This window comes from Trichoderma ghanense, assembly GCF_004382785.1.
Source record: "Trichoderma ghanense strain CCMA-1212 chromosome Unknown scaffold_18, whole genome shotgun sequence".
Lineage (NCBI taxonomy): Eukaryota > Fungi > Ascomycota > Sordariomycetes > Hypocreales > Hypocreaceae > Trichoderma > Trichoderma ghanense.
The window spans coordinates 35,637-49,712 of record NW_027395681.1 but is presented as its reverse complement, the minus strand read 5'-3'; the positions used below and the strand labels follow the sequence as shown (position 1 = coordinate 49,712).

General features: G+C 54.8%; 7 protein-coding genes across 7 annotated transcripts; 5 read left to right on the top strand and 2 right to left on the bottom strand.

Annotated features, from left to right (window-relative positions):
• Window positions 1–231: 231 nt before the first annotated feature.
• On the top strand, window positions 232–1,446 carry CCMA1212_009641 (Actin-related protein 2/3 complex subunit 1; the record flags this gene model as incomplete). The annotated part of the gene is made up of 3 exons (XM_073706714.1): window positions 232–454; window positions 522–1,349; window positions 1,406–1,446. The coding sequence occupies 3 exons, from the start codon at window positions 232–234 to the stop codon at window positions 1,444–1,446; spliced, it is 1,092 nt and encodes a 363-aa protein (XP_073554666.1).
• A 202-nt stretch (window positions 1,447–1,648) lies between these two features.
• Window positions 1,649–2,252, bottom strand: CCMA1212_009640 (2-iminobutanoate/2-iminopropanoate deaminase; the record flags this gene model as incomplete). Its single annotated transcript, XM_073706713.1, has 4 exons — window positions 1,649–1,765; window positions 1,838–2,041; window positions 2,116–2,129; window positions 2,210–2,252. 4 exons carry the CDS (start codon window positions 2,250–2,252, stop codon window positions 1,649–1,651), a joined length of 378 nt encoding a protein of 125 aa, XP_073554667.1.
• A 1,426-nt stretch (window positions 2,253–3,678) lies between these two features.
• CCMA1212_009639 (Dolichyl-phosphate-mannose-protein mannosyltransferase 4) lies at window positions 3,679–6,137 on the top strand (the record flags this gene model as incomplete). Its single annotated transcript, XM_073706712.1, has 3 exons — window positions 3,679–3,942; window positions 4,014–5,649; window positions 5,716–6,137. The coding sequence occupies 3 exons, from the start codon at window positions 3,679–3,681 to the stop codon at window positions 6,135–6,137; spliced, it is 2,322 nt and encodes a 773-aa protein (XP_073554731.1).
• Window positions 6,138–6,771: 634 nt separating this feature from the next.
• CCMA1212_009638 (uncharacterized protein) lies at window positions 6,772–8,207 on the top strand (the record flags this gene model as incomplete). Its single annotated transcript, XM_073706711.1, has 3 exons — window positions 6,772–7,374; window positions 7,476–7,704; window positions 7,792–8,207. The coding sequence occupies 3 exons, from the start codon at window positions 6,772–6,774 to the stop codon at window positions 8,205–8,207; spliced, it is 1,248 nt and encodes a 415-aa protein (XP_073554730.1).
• Window positions 8,208–8,370: 163 nt separating this feature from the next.
• On the bottom strand, window positions 8,371–9,381 carry CCMA1212_009637 (uncharacterized protein; the record flags this gene model as incomplete). The annotated part of the gene is made up of 1 exon (XM_073706710.1): window positions 8,371–9,381. One exon carries the CDS (start codon window positions 9,379–9,381, stop codon window positions 8,371–8,373), a length of 1,011 nt encoding a protein of 336 aa, XP_073554735.1.
• A 2,305-nt stretch (window positions 9,382–11,686) lies between these two features.
• Window positions 11,687–11,991, top strand: CCMA1212_009636 (uncharacterized protein; the record flags this gene model as incomplete). The annotated part of the gene is made up of 2 exons (XM_073706709.1): window positions 11,687–11,745; window positions 11,796–11,991. The coding sequence occupies 2 exons, from the start codon at window positions 11,687–11,689 to the stop codon at window positions 11,989–11,991; spliced, it is 255 nt and encodes an 84-aa protein (XP_073554734.1).
• A 607-nt stretch (window positions 11,992–12,598) lies between these two features.
• CCMA1212_009635 (uncharacterized protein) lies at window positions 12,599–13,102 on the top strand (the record flags this gene model as incomplete). Its single annotated transcript, XM_073706708.1, has 1 exon — window positions 12,599–13,102. One exon carries the CDS (start codon window positions 12,599–12,601, stop codon window positions 13,100–13,102), a length of 504 nt encoding a protein of 167 aa, XP_073554733.1.
• Between the last annotated feature and the right edge of the window lie 974 nt (window positions 13,103–14,076).

Sequence of the window (14,076 nt, the reverse complement as noted above, 5' to 3'; positions counted from 1 at the left end):
GGTGCTCGTTGTACCCGGTACCTCGACTTTGGCTGCCACCTGCTTACGGCCAGGGGCTCCAGGTACGTACCCGAAGCAGCAACGTCACCCCGCCATCTCGCGGCCAAGGTGCGACGACTCCAACCTCGTTCAACTCTGGCCTACAATCATCTTCTCTTCCCCAATCAAGTCCAGCTTCTACTTCTTCAACCGACGATAGTAGAGAGCTACTCCTATCGTCCCTCGTCCACCATGGCTGCTCCCGAAGTCCACCACCTGTTCCACAACCCCATCGCCGACCACTCCTTCTCGGCCGACCACTCAACTCTCGCTGTTGCTCGCGACTCGACCGTCGAGCTCTATGGCAAGGCTGGGAACGCCTTCAAGCTCAAGGATGTTCTGAAGGGCCACGACAAGACGGTCACCAGCGTCGACATTGCGCCGAACAGCGGCCGCATTGTGTCTTGCTCTCAGGGTGCGTCTCGGCCGTGTCCCCTATGCAACCTCCTTTAGAACTCCTGAATGCTGACGCTTCAAACCAGACCGAAATGCGCTGGTCTGGGAGCCCTCTCCTACCGGATACAAGCCCACGCTGGTGCTCCTCCGAATCAGCCGCGCTGCCACGTTCGTCCGATGGTCGCCTTCCGAGACCAAGTTCGCAGTCGGCTCCGGCGACCGCGTCATTGCCGTCTGCTACTTCGAGGAGGAAAACGACTGGTGGGTCTCGAAGCACCTGAAGAAGCCGATTCGCAGCACCATCACCAGCGTTGCGTGGCACCCCAACTCTGTGCTCCTCGCAGCGGGCTCCACCGACGCCCACGCCCGCGTGTTCTCGGCCTTTGTCAAGGGTGTTGACGAGCGCCCTGAGCCTGGTGTCTGGGGCGAGCGATTGCCCTTCAACACCGTTTGCGGAGAATACATGAACAACTCTGCTGGCTGGGTTCACTCTGTGTCGTTTTCCCCTAGCGGGAATGCCCTTGCATTCGCTGCTCACGACAGCAGCATTACGGTGGTCTACCCTAGCGGTCCGGAGCAGCCCCCCAGGGCCGTGCTGAGCGTCCCGACCCAGCTTCTGCCCTTCAAGAGCTTGATCTGGAAGGCCGAGGATGAAATCATCGCCGCTGGATACGATTGCGAGGCTTTCCGCTTCCAGGGGAGCGAAGGAGGCTGGCAGCTTGTGGGCACTGTCGAGTCCAAGGGCAGTGCCGGCCACGGCGAGCAGCGCGAAGAGTCTGCCTTGAACATGTTTAGGCAGATGGACCTCAAGGGAAAGGTCAAGGACGACACCCAGCTGAAGACAGTTCACCAGAACACGATTGCCACCATCAGGCCCTACGAGGCCTCTGGAGACAGAGTCACCAAGTTCAGCTGTAAGTACACGGTTCCCAGCTCCTCTTTGTGCGACAATGGCTAACAATTGCTTCAGCAAGCGGTGTTGATGGACGAGTGGTGATTTGGAACGCTTAGAGCAAATCATCACCAAATACTGGTTGGGGCTTACATAGCGCGTCGTCCTCGTATGGGTAGCCGGCTATGGCGTTACTGCCAGCATGTTACTCGTCAAGATCTAGGGACCGACGCAAGTGTATTTAACTCATTGGATTGTACTAGCGTGTAAAGATAGTTATATATGTATAAACTTTTACAACAACATTGATACAGCAGCCGTCTAGGGCAGGGCAATAGCCTCAATCTCGACATCGACGTTCTTAGGGAGCGTCTTGACGGCAACACAGCTTCGGGCGGGCTTGTGGGAGAAGAACTTTTCGTACTCTCCGTTCATTTCCTATACGCGATGAGTCATGAGATTCTAGCTCTTCTCGATTTTTACCTCAATGGGATTTAAGAGTCGACTTACAGCAAAGTGGGCCATGTCGGAGATGAAAATGGTCGTCTTGACGACCTTGGAGAGGGAAGAGCCGGCCTGCTTGAGGACAGCGTCGAGGTTCTCGCAGCAGAGGCGCGTCTTCTCGGCAATGGTGCCCTCAATCAGGGTGCCGTCGGCGGTGAGAGGAATTTGGCCCGAGCAGTAGATGGCCGTGGGGGTCTTGATGGCTTGAGACTGGATGTAGACGTCAGATGAGATTGCATTGTTCAACCTGCATCTGTAGGGTGATGCGATGGTGAGGGACTTACATAAGGGCCCAGGGCTGCATTTCGTCCATTGTCAGTCTGGTTTTGCCTCCTGGATAGGTTGTTGGTGTGAGGGATAAGGGGCAATTGGACTCACGGAAGGGGGCATCCTTGGTGTAGACGATGGTCTGGTCGGCCATTGTTGATTTCGATCTGGCAAAAGCTGTGACGGGTGTAAACTTGGGTCTTGCAGCAGCAGCAGCGAGGCTTCTGGCGAGAGGCCGGGCCAGGCTGCGAGCGATTGGCAACGACATGGATATATGAACGTACTTTACAGGTCGTGTAAGTGAATTGGATGATTTTCGGGGACTGGGGAGAGAGAAGAGTGTTGAGGTTGGTGTGTGTCGTGTCTGGATGCGGTTTATTGTCTTAGTGGTAAAGCTTGTCCTGGTGAGCTTGCAGTTTGGGAGCCCCTCCGAGGGCCGGAGCGGAAGCTTCCATGTCCCCCCGCCTTGGATTGGGGAGAGGCGGGTTTTGGCGGCCTAGAGGCGCTTATCTAAGAGGGAACTCGATTTGACGTATGGGTTGCTATGATGATTGTTGCTGCAAATCTGTTGGCCTCTGGCATTTCTGTCGTCTGCATTGAGAGCAGGGAGAGCTGTGGCGATTCCACTGGTCGCACTGAGGATGGATACAACTCATGTCCCCTTCTGCGTCTGCTTGCAGCCCTCCATTCGTCGAATAATGAAAAGCCGTGGGAAATTCGACCAAAAACACCCAAGGAAGATGACAAGATGACTCTTGTTTCACTTATACGTCCCCTTGTAATTGCAATCTCAACCTCTCGTCGCCACGAATGTGCCTGTTTCGGATAATTGAGCTGGCTAATCTCACCAATTCTCGAACTCAGAGAGCCAACAATTGGTTGTCTCTTCACGCGTCATATACATGCACTTGGTGCCAAAAACGGAGTAGAGCCTAGTATTCTAGAAGTAGTATTTAGGGGTTCGACACAAGCTGGCATGTGAGGGCCATTGTGGAGAGCTTGCTGACAGCTGGAGATTCAAGGTACACTCATCTTCCAGCCAAAAATCAAGACAATCATGCCTCTGAATTCAATTGAATATCAAAAACCGCTCGAACCAATAAATCGTTGCATGACTCGGAATATCGAAGCAACTGTCGGGTCCAGAGGCGGCGAGGCCAGAGTTACGTATTGTCTGTGGCGTGGCAGAACCCCTGCCGCCTTTTTAGTGGCTCCAGAAACATCCTAAAGACACGTTCGCCTCAGCGCTGGCCTCCAACCTGGAACTTCACGGAGAGGCTCAACCATTGCTAATTCGCCATCGCGAGGCTCTTCTTTTTTTCCTTTTCTGCTCTTCTGTTCTATTCTCTTCTCTCCTTTATCTCTTTTACCTCTCCTTCGATTCTCGCCCCAAACCTTCGCATAGGCTGCCCTTTCCCTTTCCTGTAAGTTCTTGTGCTGCCGAACCTCGACCTTGCAGACAAGTTGCATGGGTCTCAGCCTTCGACGTCTCCAAGATCCAGCATCGCTTCCGACCGCGAACCACAGAATCTCACACATTACTAACTGCTCCTCTTTCTTCGGTGAAGCCTTCTAGAGCCATGGCTCGAAGTCCAACGCCGCAGGGCAGCCTACGACAGCGGAATGTTGCGTCCAAGCAGACGCCTGCCGAGTCGGCATTCGTTCCCGAGGTCGAGCTCGACAAACTCTCCAAGGCCGCTTCGTCGTCGCGCCAGAACATCCAGAGAGGCGAACTCGAGCACAAGCTCGCCCTGACGCTGGTGACGATCCTCGGCTTCGTCACTCGATTCTGGGGCATCAGCCACCCCGACGAGGTCGTCTTTGACGAGGTGCACTTTGGAAAGGTATGGCATTGCACATGCAGTCCTGCTGCAATCGTTCAGTGGCATGAAGCTGACTCTCCAATCTCCAATAGTTTGCCTCCTACTACCTCCAGCGAACCTACTTCTTCGATGTCCACCCCCCTTTCGCCAAGCTGCTATTCGCCTTCGTTGGCTGGCTGGTTGGATACGACGGCCACTTCCACTTCGACAACATTGGCGACTCCTATGTGGCCAACAAGGTGCCCTATGTCGCGTTCCGAGCGTTGCCCGCCTTCCTCGGCGCATTGACTGTGTCGGTCACATACCTGATCATGTGGGAGTCTGGCTATAGTGTGCCTGCTTGCCTTGTCGCGACCGGCCTGATCCTCTTGGACAATGCGCACATTGGCCAGACACGCCTCATTCTGCTCGACGCCACCCTGGTGCTCGCCATGGCCTGCAGTCTCTTGTTCTACATCAAGTTCTACAAGCTGCGGCACGAGCCCTTCAGCCGCAAGTGGTGGAAATGGCTCATCCTGACCGGCTTTGCGCTGTCTTGCGACATCTCGACCAAGTATGTCGGTCTCTTTGCCTTTGTTACCATTGGCTCCGCCGTCATCATTGATCTGTGGGATCTTTTGGATATCAAGCGACGCTATGGAGCCATCAGCATGCCAGAGTTTGGAAAGCACTTTGCAGCCCGCGCCGTTGGCCTCATCATCTTGCCCTTCCTCTTCTACCTCTTCTGGTTCCAGGTGCACTTCTCCGTCTTGACCCGATCCGGTCCCGGCGACGACTTCATGACTCCCGAGTTCCAAGAGACTTTGAGCGACAACGTCATGCTGGCAAGCGCCGTCGATATCCAGTACTACGATACCATCACCATCAGGCACAAGGAGACCAAGGCGTACCTTCACAGCCACACCGACACCTATCCCCTGCGCTATGACGACGGCCGCATCTCCAGTCAAGGCCAACAGGTCACCGGCTACCCCCACAACGATACAAACAACTACTGGCAGATTCTCCCCGCCAGCAATGACCAGAAGCTCGGCCGTAACGTGAAGAACCAAGAGTTGGTGCGACTTCGACACATTGTCACGGACAAGATCCTGCTCTCCCACGATGTCGCCTCGCCCTACTACCCTACCAACCAGGAGTTCACCTGTGTGACGCCCGAAGAAGCATTTGGCGATCGCCAAAACGACACTCTGTTCGAGATCCGGATCGAGGGAGGCAAGCCCAACCAGGACTTCAAGACCGTTGCCAGCCACTTCAAGCTCATTCACTTCCCCAGCAAGGTGGCCATGTGGACTCATACCACCCCTCTTCCCGAGTGGGCATACAGGCAGCAGGAGATCAACGGCAACAAGCAAATCACACCCAGCTCCAACGTGTGGATTGCCGAAGACATTCCTTCGCTTCCTGAAGACGACGCTCGCCGGCATAAGGAGCAGCGCAAGGTCAAGTCGCTGCCGTTCCTCCGCAAGTGGTTTGAGCTGCAGAGGTCCATGTTCTACCACAACAACAAGCTGACCAGCAGCCACCCTTACTCCAGCCAGCCCTACCACTGGCCATTCCTTCTCCGCGGAGTGAGCTTCTGGACGCAGAACGACACGCGCCAGCAAATCTACTTTGTGGGCAACCCCATTGGCTGGTGGCTCACCAGCAGTCTGTTGGCCGTGTTTGCCGGTATTATTGGAGCTGATCAGGTCTCGCTGCGCCGAGGCATCGATGCCCTGGATCACCGTAAGTGTTCCTTCTCATGCTTGCCCTACCTTCACCAGTCTTAGTGTATTCTAACCTTGATTCAAGGCACTCGCTCTCGACTGTACAACTCTACTGGCTTCTTCTTCCTTGCCTGGGCCACCCACTACTTCCCATTCTTCCTCATGGGTCGTCAGCTCTTCCTGCACCACTACTTGCCTGCCCACTTGGCGTCCTGCCTGGTCACGGGCTCCCTCGTCGAGTTCATCTTTAACACAGACCCGGCAGACGAGGAGCCGTCCCGATCCAAAAACCCCAAAGCTACCGGTCCTCGGAGACACATCACGGCTCGTGAGCGATTCGCTGGCAAGAGTATGGCTAGTGCCTGGATCGCTTGTTTCGTGATTCTCGCTGCCGCTGCGGCTAGCTGGTACTTCTTCTTGCCTTTGACATATGGCTACCCCGGACTGTCTGTCGATGAAGTTCTCAGGAGAAAGTGGCTTGGATATGATCTTCACTTTGCCAAGTAGACGATGACCACCCACAAACGATGGCCATGATGCTGAAGAAGAGGCCGATTCAAGGGTGGGAGGTGGCAGATTCATGCCAAGTGATGAATGGCGCATGAAATGTGTTGCCAACTGTCGTAGACGACATATCAGGGGGGGTTCAAGTTGTTGATGAGATTTGCTTGAATGTGTACAGTAAAGGGGAGGTCGGGAGGAGCATTTGGAGTTGGTAAAATATGAAAACCTAGGCGCGTATTTGGCGCTTCAATACAGAGTAATTAAGCTGTTTGATTTCTTTCAAAAGTAGAATATCCTTTTGTACCTTGCTTACTTATTGAAGACTTGAATTCGAAGATGTCGACTTCTGACGACGTGGATGTTTCGTTTGCTTATACGAGAGTCTTCTCCCTTTGTTACGTAAGCTTCAACTGAAGCTACCTATGGGTGTTGACCAGAGCTCAGCAAGCATCAACTTGCGCTCTCCATTGTCAAGGGGAGCTTGTCGAGCTACACACGAGCTCAGACACAGCAATTGCCGCGTCGCGCCTGTACAGCTGGCGCGATGGGCTGGCACACGAATCGTTACTTCATGACATTAGCTAGCATCTGATCGTTGCGTTAACTCGTCACTCGCTCGTTTGATAATCAACCAACGATGCTGCTATCGGCAGCGAACCGGCTGTACCTCCGTCGACTCATTCGCTGGCGAACGACGAGAGTCGTACTCTTCCTCTTCTTCTTGATCAACCTCCTCGATGTCCTCCGAATCCACCATCAGATCGTCGAGGGAGATCGGCAGCATCTCCTGCGCCGAGGCAGCCGGGCGGCGCGACCACGGGAGAGGATATACATTGCGAGCATGCACTGGAACAACGCGCAGGTGCTGAAGGACTACTGGAACGATGCGGTGATTGAGCTGACGGAGACGTTTGGCGCGGACAATGTCTTTGTGAGCATCTTCGAGAGCGGGAGCTGGGATGACAGCAAGGAGGCGCTGCGGGAGCTGGACGCCGAGCTAGCGAAGAGGAACGTGCCGAGGCGGGTCGAGGTATCGGATACGACGCACAAGGACGAGATCAACAAGGCGGACGAGGACCGAGGCGAGGGGTGGATCGATACGGCGAGGGGGAAGAGGGAACTGAGAAGGATTCCCTACCTCGCGAGGCTGAGGAACAGGACGATACGGGATCTAGTCGAGCTGAGCGAGAAGGGAGTTACGTTTGACAAGGTGTTGTTTCTGAACGACGTGGTATTTACGGTACGGGCACAAGCGAATCAATGCTTTTTCCTGCTTTCTACGAGGAGAGAGGTATGACCTGGGGAAGTTGGGCTAACGTGGCTTGAAATAATTGTGGACAGATCGACGACGTGTTGACGTTGCTCGACACCAACGGCGGGAACTATGCCGCGGCGTGCTCCCTAGACTTTTCGAAGCCGCCACTGTACTACGACACCTTTGCGCTGCGCGACATTGAGGGGTATGCGCACGCGATGCAGACGTGGCCGTACTTTGGGGCGAGTGACTCGCGGAATGCGCTGGTGAACCACATGGACGCGGTGCCCGTCACCAGCTGCTGGAATGGCATAGGTTGGTCATTGGAGTTCTTCTTGGCGGTCTTTATTGGATATGCGTGTTCAGGGGTGAAGCTAATGCTTGGATTTTCTTTCTGCTTAGTTGTGATGCCGGCCGACCCCTTTGTGTCGTCGACAAAGCTGCGTTTCCGCGCTGTGTCGGATTCTCTTGCCGCGCACCATCTCGAAGGCTCCGAGTGCTGCCTCATCCACGCGGACAACCCGCTGTCCAAGTCCAAGGGCGTGTATCTCAACCCGAGGGTGAGGGTAGGCTACAATTATCCGGCCTACGCTGCGACGCATCCGCCGGGGAGGTCCTGGGTGTCTACGTGGGACATCTTTACGGGGCTGTGGGAGAATCGGATCAGGAGATGGACGACGTGGACGTTTGATCGGTGGGTGGTGAGATCGAGAGTGCGGCGGTGGGAGAAGGAGAAGAGCGGGAATCGCGAGCCGGGGGAGTTTTGCCTGATCAATGAGATGCAGGTGCTGGTTGAGAATGGGTGGGCTCATGTGTGATGGACGTTATTCTGCTCGAAGGCGTTGATATGCATGCTTCTCGATTTGACAAATACAACGGAATATAAGAGAGCCCAGCCCTCATTCTAGTCGTTTTATTACTGAAAGATGTACCCCTATATACCCATCCTGTCTAAAGATTCCCTTCCTTGACACCCCCCCCCTATTTCGTCTCCTCCACAACATCCTGAAGCAAAACGACGATCCTAAGCAAACTGCTTGGACGCTCCCTTCTCATCTCTCTAACAGCCTGCCTATGCCACTGCTCATCCTGAAAAGGCCTCTGCCCCCTCTCCTCCACCCTCACCATCCTCTCCCGCACACTCGGCAGAATACTCTTCCGCCTAACCTTGCACAACGCAGAAAGCCTCCTCGCATCCTCCGTCCTCGCCAATCCCACAACCCAATCCGCGCTCTCGTCCCCCCAAGCAACCTCCTTCAACGCTCTCAACAGCCGCGCATTACACTCCAACGCACCCTGACTCGGAACATATACATGGTGACCAGGATGCTGCTGCTTGAAGACCACGTCGGAGAAGGGTTGGATGTTGAAGAAGATGTGGCTTACGACGGAGGGGTTCCTGCCGATGAAGCGTTCGACTTGGGAGAGGGGTGCGGAAGGGGGCATGTTGAGGGCTGCGCGGATGTGGCGCAGGCGGATTGTGCCGCGGGTGGATGTGGGCGGGAAGGGGGACGATGTGAGGTATACGTCCGGGGGGAGGGTGGCGCCGAAGAGGGAGGTTGATATGGAGTGGAATTCGTGGAAGGGGTCTGGGAGGAGGCCTTGGTAGAAGGCGCGGAGGTGGAGGAAGAATTGGGTGCGTCTGCTGGCGATTTCGTGGGGACTTTGGTTGTTTTGTTGGTTTGAGGTTGTGGTTATGGACAGAGATTGGAATTGGGAGGTGAGGGTTTGTTGGTTGAGGGCATTGGTGAAGTACTCGTCTACTGGGTTTGTCTCGAAGGGCTCATCATCGGTGATCCATGCGGATGAAGAGGAGGAGGAGGAGGAGTCACTGAGGGTGGGGGAGATGGAGGCGGTTTCTAGGGAGAGGGCTGATTCTGGGTTTGACTCTACTTCGACCCAGGAGGAGGCTGAAGACGAGGTCGACGTAGAGGAGGCATGGGTATTATTTGGGAGTGTGGGCTGTGGACGTGTGGGCTTGATGCTGGGCATGGTGATGGAGAGGCTCCGGACAAAGGTTCGGAGACGGCGTGCCAGGGGTTGGAAGGTGAGTGACCGTCGAGGGCGGTTGGATGGGGACATTTGGGGGGAGTTTGGGATTGGGAGCTCAAGGGGGTTTCTTTAGATTTTGGGTTGGGGATGGATGATGGGATGACTTCAAAGTCTACGAGATGGCGGAACGGAAGGTGGTGTCATATCTACGGTGTTGAGGATGGGAAGACGAGATATTGGAACTGAACGGCTTTGTAACACTACCTGAATGTAGTGAAGATGTCTGGAACGTCAAGGTGAATGGAAGATTTTGAGGTTGGTGTGAACAGTTGATTGTAGTCGCTACGTGGACGCATATATCTGGAGTGAACGTCTCTCGGGTCTGTTGTTTTGAGCAGTACTAGTTCAGGGGAAGCTTGTCTGCTAAGCACCTGGTGAACATGTACTGAACTGCTTGGGCATTCGACAAGTGATTACATCTAACCCAGGGCGAATGACTTGAATATCATAGTGATTCCTTTCGAACCAATTCCAAGGCAGAGCAAATGGAGGTTCTGTGCTGCAATGACTGCATCACGACAGTCAAGGGTAGGTACGTGTAAGGTGGGTTCACCAAATGATGCTTCAGCTTCACTTCCAGCCACAAAACATCTAATCAGAAGAAGAAAATCCAATCGACGGAAGTTCTTGTTTTACTTGTCAAAAGTTCCTTGAAGTTAGATCTCAAACGCATCAAGGTTCCATTCGAAGCTGCCTAGAAGTAAATAATTTCGGTGCCTTGCGCATCCAAGGGGTGCCGGGGCGTGTGAATACTCACGAATGCCCGTTTTGTCCGTCATTTAGGTAGTGCTTCAAAGTTACTATTCCCAGAAATTCGGCTGCCTGAGGAGAATGGAGTCGCGCAAAAGGGAAGCAAACCATCAAGATACGACGAGTGATTACGATGCAAAGATACGAAACGCGCAAGCAGTTGCGACGCCAGAATTCCTCAGATCCTGGGGCGCTCCTTTTCGGCTAGGTGAGCAGATGGCACAGACTATCTCCAGAGCAAAAAAATAAAGAAGAAACATTAAGGATCAGGAACAAGGGGGGTGGGAGGATTACATCACCAGCCGACGCAAGCCCAAGAATGTCCAGGATGGATCAGACGTGGGCATCGTAGTACTTTTTTTGCAGCAGAGCCTCAGATCTTTTTACTGACAATAAGCCGCGGCTCTTCTGGCGAGACGCTTTGGTTCAAGGCAGCCGCATTTCGACCCAAGTCTCTCCCCCCCCCGGCTTTCTGGCAGGGGAGAAAAAGGACCCTTTTCCACTGCACTGCGATGCCGTTGTTTACTGTCCCTGTGGTAAAAGATATCCATTTACTGGGGCTTTGACATATGCCAAGGGCTTTTTCGATGTTACGGGCTTTGGGTGGATGGACGGGGTATGGCATCCCGGTTACGAAGAGATGGGGTTACGGGGGGGCGAGAATTTGGATGCCTTGGCAGGCTGCTCGATAGGAGGCCCTGTGATTGGCTGTGCAGGGGAGGATCGATATGGATCATGTGTGCCTGGGACGGTGGGAGTACCTTTGCAGGAATAGGTACAAAAGTAATCGTGGAGGGAGGTGTCCAGAGAGTGTGTAGAGTCGGGGAACGGGGGAACTTGGATCTGATGGCCTGTTTCTCGCGTCTGTGGTTGGGCTTGTATGCATCTGGGGTGATGTGCCGACAGGGCAAAGTTCCATACAACAGACTGGAGCTTCGGCATCGAGCATGGAGGGTTGTCGTGACGGGGCGACGGCCAGTGCCTAAAGCAGAGAGTCCTGGGCGTCCTGATGCGGTGATGCTACACAGGACAGACAATTAGGTACTAGACTAGGTAATAGGTATCTTGACTACGGATATGCACCGCTGGTCACATTGACTGAGACCAATCGATCTGCGTTTGGCCGGCGGGCAGGGAATGAGTCAAGAGGCAAAGCCAGTCGGCAGAGCTGCGTCTCCCAACCTCGTCGTTGTGGTCGTCCCAGCCCTATGTGTGGATCGGGAGGGGGAGTGGGAGCAAAGCGGCATTGGCCGGATTTGACATGCATCGAGACAAGCACAGCACATTGTCATTCACAGTCAGGGAGGATGACAAGGGGACGAGGGATGAGATACGAGATAGTCTCACAGGCAGAGTCCTTGCATCGCCATGTCCTACCAGTGGGAGCACGGCGACTCGTACAGACAGAGCCGCATCTACGCGAGCGTGAATGAATGAATGGTCGAGTGATCTGTGGATGAATGAAGGCGACCTACATGCATGTAGGTCAGTACGCATGCATTCCTGCCCAGCAGCACAGCAGCAGGAAGAGGAGGTGCTCGTACTCCAGGCTCTGTATGTGCACAACTGCTTATCTGCCAAGAGTCCTGCATACAAAGCAGCAGATGGAGCAAGTCCTCGACGCCATCGAACCCGGATGGCCTTGATGGCGAGGACAACCAGCGAATCAGGTCGCCGAAACCCCAGACAGAAACTGCAGACAAGACACCCGGCCGCATCAACAGCCGGCACTACGAACCTGTAGCCACCCCCAAAGAGTTCGAAAGCGGCCACCGAGCCGCTTGCAACACAGACGGGTAGCAAGTACGTATTCCGTACAAAGAAACGAGCAAGAGATGCTGCCCATTGCTTCGTGTCAAGGAGGTCGCGGAAACTTGCCCGGCAGAGCACACGCAGCTTGGATGGACTGGTGGATCGAGGAGTTGACGGACGATGGGCTGGACAGAAGGGCGAAGCTTGCAGGAGTTGTCCATTGCCTTTAGGTCACTTTCGGTGATTGCCCAAAGCGGTGTAGTGCAGTGGACGAGGACGAGACCGACTTTGGGGGCATGTGCATCAAATGCTCGCAGGTCGATACTGTAATTTCGTTACATTGCTGCTGCTGCTGCTGTTGCTGCTGTCCTTTGTATGTACTGATTACTCGTACGTATTTACTCGTACGGAGTTGGGAGTGCAGTTACCAGCATGGGGCGTAATTACATGTTAATTGAAATTCAAAGCATCGACCCCGTGCTGCATGCGTGTGCGAATACCTGCGTCCTGCTAATGCGGCGCATTGCTGTGCTGTCGCTCCTCTTGTGCCGCCAGCCAGAGAAAGGGGGGGATGACAAAAAGAGGGCAAAAAGCTCTCTCGCTCGAGTGGCGCCCTCTGGGCTGCTCTCTTCCAACACTCTCTCAAGTTGAATCGATGCAAACCGTCATCCCCACTCGCATCGATCCAGCGGTGGCTCAGTCGCAGCTTTGTAGCAAGGGGGGGGGAAGACTCGTGAACTACCTAGTGGTACCAGTTCCGCTCTCCCCCCAGTGGCGCAGATGCAAGGGAGATGGAGAAGAAAGCGAAAAAGTGCAAAAAGCCAAAAGCAAAAGCAAACAAAGCCCAAAGAACAAGACCAGGGGAAGCAGCAAAAGCAGGGCATTGTTGGCCTCTTTTTGCGGGTCGGAGCAGCCAACGAGATGGAGAGGACATCCATGCGCCTGCGCGAGGCTCCACGATGGGCTCCTGGGCTTTCTGGGGCTTTTGGCACTGCTCGGCACGTCACCAACCGTCACACGAGTGGGCATTTTTTGGGGATTTGCTGCTCCTTGTTGCCGTCATCTTGACCTGGAGAGAGAGAGAGAAAAAAGAGTGAGTGTGGATGCTCGCGTTGCCGTCTATTCTGTTCGTATTCCGTTTTCTTTTGAAAGTCGTTGACATGATTTTGATTGAAAGGATGCAGTTACTTAGTTAACACCAAGAACAGCGAGCAAGTTCTTTCCATCTGTGCTCCTTTTTGTCAGCGCAAATTATCTTGGCCTGAATGTCCACGTCCGAGTAACAACAAGTACCGCCTGCGGACAACATGCAAGGCGGTGACTTCATCGTACCAACGGCGGAGTTGAACATGTCCAAAGTCCTGTCGCGAGAAAAGCCGGGGCTGCCAGGCCGGACGGGTCAATGGTCGCACCTGCTGATTTCCGACCCGGAATACACGGAAACAGTGTAGACACGTTGTCGCTGGCGATAGCGGCGAGACGTGCGCTGCTATCGCGCGGATCTGGGTCGCTCTGCCGGCTCCCTGGCTTGGGGGCGTCGCCAGCGCGTGTGCCGGCCCCCAACCGGCCGCCCGCAGCGACTCATGGCCGCCATGCAGCGGCGCTCACAGACGCTGTCCGCCACCTGGAACAAGCCCTCCAAGTGCTCCAGCGGTGCGCGCTGGCTCGGGCGCTGGTGCTGCGACGGCGCGGTGCTAAGCTGCTGTAGACTGGTGCGCTGCTGGACGGGCTGTTAGTGCCGCAGGTACTCTTGCGGCTCTCCCTATCGTCTGCGACCTCGCGCGGCAGGGATCCTCCTCCTCCGCAGCGCTTACGCCTCAGCCCACCCCCGCGCTATGCCCAAACGGGCCGCCGGGTTAGGCAGCAGCCTGCGGTGGGCTGAGCGGCCTGGTTTCTAATCAATCATTTCCTCGTCGTCGTTCGTCTTCCTCCTCCTCGACCTCGATCCGTTGCCTCTTCCTCGTCCAGCGGCCTCTCAGGTGGTACGAAAGTACAGATACGCAGCATCGTCGCGCTTGTCGTTTGTCCTCCTCGTTTCCCTGCTCCTTCACCGCACAGACAGGTACGAGTACTCCGTACATAGTTTCCCTGCTCTGCACACACGCCCCCCGGCTCTCCGCTTCTCATTCCACT